The sequence below is a fragment of the Neovison vison genome, chromosome 3 (genome assembly GCF_020171115.1).
Source record: "Neovison vison isolate M4711 chromosome 3, ASM_NN_V1, whole genome shotgun sequence".
In the NCBI taxonomy this organism is placed as follows: Eukaryota; Metazoa; Chordata; class Mammalia; order Carnivora; family Mustelidae; genus Neogale; species Neogale vison.
In genome coordinates, this window is record NC_058093.1 from 776,636 (window position 1) to 788,643 (window position 12,008).

The window sequence follows — 12,008 nt, forward strand, 5'->3', positions numbered from 1 at the left end:
TGAAATTATAAATAATTCTGGTTAAAACAAAACTCAGATTGTCTCCTTTTTTTCTCCTGTGATTTTTCAAACACTTATTCACATGGTCTGCATTCATATGTTACTGAATAAAATACATTTGGGGGCCCATCAGAGAAGAATTCCCTGATAGAAAGCATCTCAAATAAGTCTTATCACTGATCCAAAAGATTCTATTTAATTAATGGCCACACTGTGGGTATGATGGATTTCAGGGCCCAGAAACTTTCAAACTGTGTTGTACGGCATTCGAGCGAGACAGGAGTAGGTATTCCATTAAAAGAGTTTCTGTGGTCAAAAAACTTGGTAAGCACAGAGTGAACATAATGGCAGTTCTTCATTGCAAGACTTTCTAGAGTATTTAAAATTACAAAGTGTGATACGAAGCTCCAGCAGAAAGATTGATTACTGTTATTCTAAAATTATTGTATCACAAAATTGTCTCATTAAGATATCCCTGTTGTTCAACAATTAGATTTGAAGCTGTTTTTACATATATCTACATGATCTGGAAGGGGTCCATTCAATCATTTTGAACTTACAACACTTAGATTTTAATGGAATAAAGTGAGAAGCCAGAGGGATTAACACAGAATTTGTATACAATCGTGTACTTGACAATTTAACCCCTATTGATATAACACCAGATATTTTGTCATTGTCTATATATTTCAAAGATATTTTTAACTGGATAAATTTCTCATAATAGGGCACCTGGGTAGTTCAGTGGGTTAAACCTCTGCCTTCGGCTCAGGTCATGATTCCAGGGTCCTGGGCTCGAGCCCCGCATCGGGCTCTCTTGCTCAGCAAGGAACCTGCTTCACCCACCCCATTCTCTCTCTGCCTACCTGTGATCTCTGTCAAATAAATAAATAAAATCTTTGAAAAAAAAATGTTTGGAGGATAGATTTAAATAGTTCTCCAAAGATAAACAAACTACATTGTTCATTAAGATTCTTCATCAAGAAGAATTATTCATTAAGATTGTAAAAGTTGCCCAGTATGGGAAAATCACCTTTTTCCTCACAAACAAGTTTGTTCTGTCAATTACAAATATCAATAATAAACTACTTTTAACATTTTGTTTATATAAGAAACATTACATATTATACCATCAAATTTTTCCCTCTAAATTATAAGATCTTTGTTTCCACTGATAATTTAGAAATAGTGAAAGTCTTTACATTTTTGGTATGTTTCATAGTGAGTTTTGCATTTTATATTTGGAAGATATACCCTGTATTTATGGTTGCCAGATAAAATTCAGAGCCTGGTTTTATTTTTGATTTTTTAGTTTGTTTTTGTTAAATCTGGCAACTCTGTCTGTGCCACTCATCTGTGTATCTTAAGAAACTAGGCAGACATCTGGCATTTCGCAGTCGCTCAGTAATGTTACAAAAATATCTAAAGAATATCTTAATGGAAACAGAAGCACTTAGAATGTATTAGCATTGCTACAAATATATTATGCAAAGCACATGCTATACAAAAGAAGGTTACAATTTTGTTGTGCCAACTCCTATCAAGCAGGTTGTGAAAAAAAGAAATACAAATTACATAAACTGAAGATCGATGGCCACTGATTTAGTTCAAGATGCACATTTGATATTTTAAATATCTTTGCACCATAAAAGCTGTTACTAAAAATATTTGTCACACATATTTCTTCGTAGAATTTTTTAAAAGAAGCAAGATAAATTATGTCATAAAATGTTCATGTATTATTGAGAATGCACACATGCCAGGAAAGCTAACAACTAATCCATTTTTAGTAAGGGACCTAAAGAACCCATAAATGATGTAATGGAGTAGTTTTCTTTTAAAAATACATCAAGCACATTTAAAATTAAAAATTTTATCATGTTTACCTTCTGTTTGTTGAATCGGGTCTTGCATAATTTTTTGGTAACATTCATATTGAGCTGTCATGATTTTATTTCTAGTATAGACACCGAACTGACTTAAGCCATCAGTGTTCTCCTCTGATTCTGCTATGTCAAGAATCTAAGGGATTAAAAAAAAAACAAAAAACTTCAGAATTGTGAGAATGTCCGTCAGAGGCCGTCTGTCCCATGGAAAACAGTCACTGCAGGGATGCGCTACGTGGTCATCTGACTCCGGGGGGAATCCCTGATCTGAAGTGTTTGCCAGTTTTCATGGTTTAAATATCCCCACCATGGGTAGTTTCATTTGCCCCAAACTAAAGTGCTGCCAGCGGCAGCTGGAAGTGTGGTCCACGGACGGCTCTCCGAAGCCTGCGGGAGCCGGCCCGGGACATGCACTCGGGAATACGGACGGAGCTGTGGCCCAGGTCCTTCCCTGCGTGTTCTCCGGCTCTGTGAATAGAAGCAAGATCTTTAAGGCCCCCGAGCCCCTGAGCTTTCTTACTGTCCAGTGGAGTAAGTCAGTGCAGGATAACAGAGGGCAGTATCGGATACGCGGCAAATATTCAACATTGTCTTACCGTCATATTTTGACGACCACAATATGGACAATGTTCATCTATGGTGTGGGCAAACGGGATTCTCATTGTCTGCACATCAGCAAGCGCTTCTGCACAAGGCATAGATTTATGATCTTCCAACTCAGAAGCACTATTCTAAGCTTCACTTCAGTTTTAGTATCTGTATGACTTGTTTCTGTTTTGTAATATGAAGCCTGTATAGCCTGTCTTCGACCTTATTTCTTCTTTACTTTTCCATTATTTCTACCAATTTCCATAAGCAGTAATATTCTACTTTTATTTTGTCACCTTTTTCTTTTATTCCATTTAAATTCAACTAGGCAACATACATCTTTAGTTTTTGATGTAGAGTTCATTGATTCGTTAGTTGCTTGTAACACCCAGGACTCATCATATCACGTGCCCCGTGAATGACCCTCGCCCAGTTACCCCGTCCCTCCAGTAACCCTCAGTTCGTTTCCGGGACTCTTGTGGTTTGTCTTCCTCTCTGATTCTTCCCACTCAGCTATCCCTCCTTCCCCTATGGTCCTCTACCCTATTCTTTACATTCCACATAATAGGAAAGCCATATGATCATTTTCTGTCTCTGATTGACTTATTTCATTTAGCATAACACCCTCGAGGTCCATCCACATCGATGTAAATGGTGGGTATTCATCCTCTTTGATGGCTGGGTAATATTCCACTGGAGACATGAACCATTTTTGCCTTATCCATTCATCCGTTGAAGGGCATCTTGGCTCCGTCCACAGTTTGGCGACCGTGGCCATTGCTGCTATAAACACTGGGGTACAGATGGCCCTTCTTTTCACGACATCTGATCTTTGGGGTAAATACCCAGGAGTGCAATGGCAGGGTCATAGGGAAGCTCTATTTTTAATTTCTTGAGGAATCTCCACACTGTTCTCCAAAGAGGCTGCACCAACTTGCATTCCCACCAGCAGTGGAAGAGGGTTCCCCTTTCTCCACATCCTCTCCAACACACGTTGTTTCCTGTCCTGCTCATTTTAGCTGTTCTGACTGGTGTAAGTTGGTATCTCATTGTGGGTTTGATTTGTATTTCCCTTGTCCCCTTACTCTTGATTCTCTGTTCCCTAGCTCAAATTTGAATTTCATAAAGTCTAAATAGAAATATTCCCTCAGTGTGGGCACCACTTAATTTCACTATCTCCTGCCCACCATGTGACACGCACACTCTCTCTCTCATTCTGTGATTAGTTTAATTTCCTAATGAAGATTTATGCAGTAGTTTGCTGCACAAGCAATCAACATAAATTTACAGCATTAAGAAAATTAATATTTTTCTCCCGTTCTCAGGAAGTTTACGAGATTGAATAAAATCAGCTTTTTTATTCTTAAAAACTCAGATTTGCCAAAAAAAAAAAAACCCTCAGATTTTCACACTGAGTTCAAGAAAAATGGTCACAATCCGTAAGTCACAGTAATCGGACTGGTAATCTGATAGAGTCCCCTGCAGTGAGGCAGGGTTGGCGGGTGCAGCTCACCGGCACCCTCGCGGAGGAGGCTGAGGGAACAGGAGCCCTGCTCCTTGCATTCCAGCCTGTTTGCCTAAGATCACATCGGGACGAGGGACGAGCAGGGTTTGGACGGCTCCTGCACTGGAGAATGTTTTCAAATTCAAATGCTGACAGGAATGTAGTCTTGCTTTTTTCCGTTTAGGTATTCTGTATTTTTCTTGAGTCTCTCTGTTTGAATCTTTTTATGGGGTTGCTTGAAAACAGCACAGGAAAGCTATTTGCTGGCACAACAGAGAAGAGATTGCATCCTGTTTCTGATGCCGTAGTGAGATAAGAGAACCGTCACTGTCTTCACGTGGACGGAGGAAACCGTAAACAAGACACTCGTGTGACTGAAGACGACACGGTATGTATGAAGGACTGTGACCTCCAGCCCAGCGGCAGGTCGGTCCTTTCCCTCCACCTCTAGCCTCCTTCCCTGCAGATGCCCGCAGGGGTGTGCAGGGGTGTGCAGGGCTGCAGCTGCGCAGACACACCTGCTCCCAGCTTACGTCAGGGCCTGTCAGGAAACAGACACTAAATACTTGAACGAATGGATCAGGAAACTAATGTAAAAGCAGGGCACGGTTCTGGTGAGTGCAAACTAACCCGCGGCAGAATGAGAGAAAAACCAACGGGTTGGAATCTGCTTTGAAGATGGATCTCACTGGGCCGCCTGGGGGGCTCAGTGGGGTGAGCCGCTGCCTTCAGCTCAGGTCATGATCTCAGGGTCCTGGGATCGAGCCCTGCATCGGGCTCTCTGCTCAGCGAGGAGCCTGCTTCCCCCTCTCTCTGCCTGCCTCTCTGCCTACTTGTGATCTGTCAAATGAATAAATAAAATCTTAAATAAATAAATAAATACAATAGATCTAACTCAGAATCAACAGGTCTGGCTGAAAATATCTGACCTACTATGTGCGACTTCCCTTCGGAGCCCGCTCATTCTTGGGTCAATCCGCCGTGTTCTTCAGTCCGTCACGACCTCCCCCTCACCTCCCACCCCTGCCTCCCGCGTGGCTCCCCTTGAGTTAACCTGAACGCGTGCACTGAAAGAAAATAAAATATTGCTTTTTTGATTAAAATGTACTTGACGTATGCATCCAAGAACTGCATGTCATTCTGTTGTTATGAATCCTTATTAATTAAAGGTAAATTGGAAGTTAAAGCAATTCATCATAAATAGGGATTTACATTAGAGGAATTTATACCTACCATAAAGAAAGGCAAGACTAGCAGTAAATACAGGATACGCTTTTTCTCCATCACTGAAGCCAGAGTGAAGTTTGCTACACAAGGTAAGTCAAACTGCAACTGAGATGAAAGACGTAAAATTCATCAGTATTTATAAAATACAGCTGGTACTCAATGATAAAAATGTTGAAACTATATAATAATTTTGCTTTAAGGATTGGATTGATAGTTTATATATTACAGATCTTAAGAGCATTGGGTGCCTGGGTGGCTCAGTCAGTGAAGCATCTGCTTTTGGGTTGGGTCATGACCCCAGGGTCCTCAGATCCTGCCCTCATCAGGATCCCCTCTGCCCCCCCCCATTTGTGCGCACGCTCTCCCTCTCTCCCCCTCTCTCTCTCTCTCTGAAATGAATAAATAAAGAGCATTATGGCTTAAAATACTAAAGAGCCTAAATACATTTTAGTCTTACAAACAGAAAAGCTTCTTACATATGTATTTTTAAGTAATTAGAAAACATCTTGCTTTCTTTGCCCTTATCAAAATTGGAATAAAATGATTAAAGTATCAAAATAAGGAGCTTCATAAGAATATAGAAACACAAAATTTGATAACATATCTTACTATAAAGATCACCTTTATTTCCTATAAATAATTAACCTCATTTTTAATTTTCCAACTCTTCAATAATTTAAGGGGAAAATTGTTAATCGGGACAATTTCTTGAGAATTAACAACCATGTGTCACAAAAATGGCCTTATAACTTAATAGAAATTCATCTTTAATCAGGAAATAAAAGATTTCCCTATCTATGTTATTCCCCATCTATGTTATTAAAATAAAGTTATAGGAAATGGGCAATACTACATAAAGTATTTCTGTTAAATATTTCTGACGGTAGATACAATTCTGAACTAATGAAAATGGCCTCTAAAATAATACCCCTAACTTATTAATTTAGAAACAAACATTGCTGGCCTTGCTTACTCACTATAAGGTCCATGAGCAACCTACTTTGACAGGACTTTTATGATAGAAGTTATCATGATGTAGTCATAATACAATATTTATTTAACTGAACGTGTAAGCAGTATATTTCAAGGCAAGGGAGATTTAAGAAATCCAATCAATAGATATTTGCCAGAAAACCATGAACTTACACTTTATTGTTAAGAAATTTGTCATGATTTTTATTACAGGGCCAATGTTAGAGTAAGACTTTAAAAATCATTTCCATAATAATATTTCCATAAAATCATTTCCAATAATAATATTTATTATTTTCATTATCACTTGCACCAGGAGCACATCAGTTTCGAGAGCACAGACTCTATGTCATTGTTTACCCTCCCCAAGGACTCACCTAGACACAGCTTTCCTTCTTAACTGTAGCAAACTTCCAAATAACGTTTTCTCTTCTATCAGCTATACTGGTTTTTATTATTAGTTGATCTTAAAAAAAAAAAAAAACAAACAGGAGGCATTGTATTAATTTCAATATTAAAAAACATGTTGTAACAGAAGGAAAACAATAAATCAAAGTTTTTGTAATTTAGTAATGAATGCGTTGATATTTTAGTTTTTATTACATTTTACCCTGAGAAAATCTAATTTTCTAATACTTACATACACAGCTGTCTCCAGGCTCAAATTACATTTTCCCTCGGATCATATTGGACATTGTCCTGAAGAATCCCTTAAATCCAAGGGTCATGACCTGAAATATTGATTGATGTAATAATTTAATGTTATTTCAAGGAGACAATAAAATTTCCATGGTAAATTGAAATTTTCAAAGAAAATACCACCATTAAAATATTTTTATTAAGCTATTCCAATTTTTAAAAACCTCTTTTGCTTACAATATACTTGAAATTTTCACAAATATTTGTTGTTTTCCATTATACAGAGAAAGTTAAATTAATTTCCATTCATCCAAGATAGCTAAGATACTGAAATTTTAAGTTAAACTAGCTTCATTTTCCTTTGAATGACTTTCTTAAATAACGTGTTAGGATGTGTTAATAGTCTCGGTGACATACACCCATTTTTTTGGCTGGTATGGTTTCTCAACGCCAGGAACCATATCTGCTCACTGCATGTATCTTTGGTGACTGGCGGTTAATTTACATTTCTATACAAATAAATGAGTAAATGAATAAAAAAAGTAAACCAAAAATTACTTTAGGATTTTAAACTTAGAATCAAGAAAAATAATCATAAATTTTAAATAACTGCCATTTCTTCTATTAGGAGGCTTTTGATAGTGTTGGAATCTATAAATTAGGGGAAATAACAATAAAAATTAGGGGCTAAATGTCATATAAGCATTTTTACTTTCTTAGAAAGCAGTGTGCTGAAAACTTTATTTTTCAAGGTCTGTGACTGGGTATTGAATAAACAGTAGTTTGCTCTCCTGACTGTGGAAGTCTTTGTCCAGGTGAAGCCAAACTTAAGGCGTTGGTAATTCACATTTCTTTGTACAGGGATGCATGGGATCCAGAAATACACCAATAAGAAGGTCAAGAAGTGTTATTCTGTTTGGAAGTTTTTTCGTTTTTTATGAAACGATGCTTTGGTGATTTACACGTGAGTCAGGATTAAACGAGCGATAATACAGGCCTAGGCTCAAAACAGCGCTTCAGAACCGTGTCTGGAGTTTTGCCAAACCCTGTATATTTGAAGAAACGTTTCCCCGACAGCTGTGGTGTCCGCATCGCCGATCGCATCTGACAGCTCCAGCAAGCGCGTCAGTAAAAAGCTCTGTTTCCGGGACGGCTCCGGCGGCAGAGTAGGAAGACTGGATTCGTGTCGGGAAGCGCTTCCCGGCGGAGCTACTGAGCGCTCATAGCTTCCCTCCTGCCGCTGCTCGTGGTCTGCAGAAGGTCTCACCGTCGCAAGGTGCGTTTCTGCCGTGTGCACACGCGCAGCTCCGAGCCGGGCCGCGTGCAGCCCGGGGTCATCGAGGGCCGGCCCAGGCTTCGGCGGCCGTTCCCAGACCGTGCTGGCCCCTGCGCTCCGTGACGTCCAGCGAGGACCCAGACCCGAGCTGGCCCCTGCGCTCCGTGACGTCCAGCGAGGACCCAGACCCGTGCAGGTCCCTGCGCTCCGTGACGTCCAGCGAGGACCCAGACCCGAGCTGGCCCCTGCGCTCCGTGACGTCCAGCGAGGACCCAGACCCGAGCTGGCCCCTGCGCTCCGTGACGTCCAGCGAGGACCCAGACCCGTGCAGGCCCCTGCGCTCCGTGAGGTCCAGCGAGGACCCAGACCCGAGCTGGCCCCTGCGCTCCGTGACGTCCAGCGAGGACCCAGACCCGAGGTGGCCCCTGCGCTCCGTGACGTCCAGCGAGGACCCAGACCCGAGGTGGCCCCTGCGCTCCGTGACGTCCAGCGAGGACCCAGACCCGAGCTGGCCCCTGCGCTCCGTGACGTCCAGCGAGGACCCAGACCCGTGCAGGTCCCTGCGCTCCGTGACGTCCAGGGAGGACCCAGACCCGTGCAGGTCCCTGCGCTCCGTGACGTCCAGCGAGGACCCAGACCCGTGCAGGTCCCTGCGCTCCGTGACGTCCACCGAGGACCCTTTCCCTGGTGCTCCCGCTCCTGTGCGTCACCCCCGACAAGCGGCCGACCAGCTTTCCTCGCGGCAGACCCCCGTGCTGAGGCCATGACAGAGCCATCGCCACGTTCCCCAAACGTTCCCAAGGTCAGTAACGGAGGCCCGTGCTGGGTGTGCAGCTGCCACCCCTGAGGACACGCCTGAAGACGGTTCAGACCCAGGTCCGGCCGGCAGAAGCCGTGGCCCGGCCGTGCCCAGAGCGGGTGACCGCACCCAGCTGTGCCCTCGCTTTACCTCCGTGGCTCCTGTTCGACCTCTAGACGGTCCTTCAGCGAGGGCCCCTCTCTTCTCTAGCACATGCACATTCACCTTTGCGAACATAGCTTCGACGCTAACTGACCGAAGCTCGCAGACAAACCATGGTCAAGGCCTTCCAGATCTTGTTCAGTGATGGACTGAGCCGACGGGCTTGTGTCTCCTGAGACGCAGTAGTGCCCATTCAGCTCTACAGAGAGATGAAGGAGGCCATGAAGGGTCACGCTAGATGGCTAATCCGCCCGTGGGTTTTCCCAAGTGTCCTCAGATTTGTTTAGTAGGAAAAGGGCTTGTTCAAAACTAAGAAAGCTCTAATTTAAACTCCAAAGTGAATCCGTAGCATGCCGGCGATCCCAGTCCTTACTGGCCTTTTCTCTAACGGCGAGCCTCGCGGAACCTATTGGTACCGTTATATTTTCACGTCTCCAAATTAAAGTGGAAGTTGTGGTTCTATTACTAGAAACAAAATAATTTTCTTTACTGTACACACGGAATAAAATAGTAGTTTATTCTAAATTGTCTTCATTTTTTGGCCAAAGAATCACCAACATAAAGTAAAAATGATTTATTTCATCACAGAACTTTGGAGATCAAGAATATTGTAAAACCTCAAAGAACTTCTGAAATACAGCTTCCTCGTCACTCAGGATTTACGTAATCTCATTCTGGTTTCATTTCCTAAGATTAACATTGAACTGTACTACAAGACGTTTCTCATGGATCTACATTTCCAAGTCCAAAACTTTCAACCAATGTTTTTTGCTTGCTTCCGTGTAAAAGCATGTTTTATTCTGCATAAAAAATTACAAATCAGTGTGACTTAATCAGTACTAAGTTATCAGAACACAAAAACCTAAATCCTATAAATGCATAGCAGTACATTGCAAACCTGCTTCTTATTTTCTAAAAATTTTATTATTCCTGTACACACATTTTATTAATGTGCTTTTCTTTGTAACACTTCTTAGTTTTAGTTGAGTTACCTAACCCTGATACTCAAAGTGTATGTTTGCTCCAAGATTAAGGAAAACAAAACCAAACAACTTCCACCCCTCCATTTCCAAAATATCTTGGATTTCGGGGGCCTCTGCCATGTTTTCTTCCCCCTTACTTATCCCGTCACTACAAAGTAGGCTCACAGGGGCACGTATCTCATGTACCTCATCGGAGGATTTTCTATTTAGTGCACGCCTTTCCCCTATAGCATAGTCAACACATATATTTCTTTTTTTTTTAAATTTGAATTCAATTAATTAACATATAGTGTAGCATTCAGTGTCCCCCATCCCATCCCATAATCCTCAGTGGGTGTCCTACGACCAGGAGTCTCCTATGGCTCGTCTCGTGCTACCTTTCTGAATCAAAATAGGGAACAAGCCGTCCTCCGCACCTGGAAGGCAAATGGAAACTCCTGTCGTTGTACGCTGTGTGAGAGATGGTGCCACAGAGGAAAAATGTCAAAGTATAAGATCGGGGTTTCCTTCTATTTTCTCCTCACTGCCTTTGTGGTTTTGTTTTGGTCAAAACCTAAGTGTTTCTGCTAGAATTATCCTTGCAAATTACTGTCTTTACTTTCAACGAAATCTTTAAGAAATATATACAGTACAAGGTTTTAAGTCACTACCCCCATTCTGGCCTATAATGTCCTTAACACTTTCAATACATGAAGCAGTAAGAAAATTAAAACGTAAGGACCTCTTCCTAAATATCTGTGACTGATGTAAGAAACTCAAATATATGGTTTTTTAAAAAAAATACTATCACTTGGGGCTTCCATAGTTTTCAGAACCAAGTCACTGACGGAGCCTAGAGCTCCGCAGGGTTTTGTCTGTCTGTCTGTCTGTCTGCTCCTCCGACTGTGGGCTCACGGGTCGTCTGCATGAGAACCGCTACAAGAACGTCGCTGACCACGTTAGAAGTTGTAGGCCGCACAGCGGTCCCTCTGCTTCAGGATCTTTGGGGGAGAACTGGGAATCTGGATTTTAGGAAGACTTTAAGGAAATTCTTGGCCTGAAATTTTGGGGAGCACACCATGAATACCACAGCCTCATTGGATCATGCTAAAACCTGGACACGTTCATATCCTCTGTCTCTAGGTACTACCAGACTATTCTATTTTTTTTTCAAAGATTTATTTCCTTTTTTCTTTGAGAGAGAGGTAGGAAGGGACAGAGGGAGAGGGAGAGAGAATCCTTAAGCAGATTCCCCAGTGAGTGCAGAGCCGAACACCGGGCTGGGTCCCAGGACCCTGAGATCATGACCTGAACTTTGCTTAATGGACTGAGCCAGCCAGGTGCCCCTGTCAGACTATTTTAAGGATAATTACTAAGGGGGCACCTGGCTGGCCCAGTTGGAGGAGCATGTGACTGTTGATCTAGAAGTCATGAGTGCAAACCCCCCATTGAAAATAGAGCTTACTACAGGAAAAAACCAACCAACAAACAAAACCCTATCAAATATGACTCAAGCAAAAGAGTCTGTCATGTTCCCAGGAACAATAAATGTCTCAGAACTCCCACAGCAGATGATTCAAAAATCTATTTTAAATCTGTTTAATTTTGTTTTTTTTTTTTAAAGATTTTATTTATTTATTTGACAGAGAGAGGTCACAAGTAGGCAGAGAGGCAGGCAGAGAGAGAGGAGGAAGCAGGCTCCCTGCTGAGCAGAGAGCCCGATGCGGGACTCGATCCCAGGACCCTGAGATCATGACCTGAGCCGAAGGCAGCGGCTTAACCCACTGAGCCACCCAGGCGCCCCTTAAATCTGTTTTGAAATATATCCTTTAGGGCACCTGGGTGGCTCAGTTGGTTAGGGGACTGCCTTTGGCTCAGGTCATGATCCCAGAGTCCTGTAATCGAGCCCCTCATCGGGCTCTCTGCTCTGCAGGGGCCTGCTTCTCCCTCTGCCTGGCGCTCCCTGCTTGTGCTCTCTCTCTGACAAATGAAT

General features: G+C 42.3%; 1 protein-coding gene across 1 annotated transcript in view; it reads right to left on the reverse strand.

Annotated features, from left to right (window-relative positions):
- CALCRL (calcitonin receptor like receptor) overlaps positions 1-12,008 on the reverse strand; it is a 93,946-nt gene that overhangs the window by 29,599 nt on the left and 52,339 nt on the right. The window contains exons 3-6 of the mRNA XM_044241121.1: positions 6,818-6,908; positions 6,555-6,643; positions 5,212-5,310; positions 1,887-2,022 (exon numbers count right to left, since the gene is read on the reverse strand). Of these exons, the coding sequence (XP_044097056.1) occupies positions 1,887-2,022; positions 5,212-5,262 (187 nt within the window). The 5' untranslated portion in view covers positions 5,263-5,310; positions 6,555-6,643; positions 6,818-6,908. The remainder of the gene's footprint in view (positions 1-1,886; positions 2,023-5,211; positions 5,311-6,554; positions 6,644-6,817; positions 6,909-12,008) is intronic.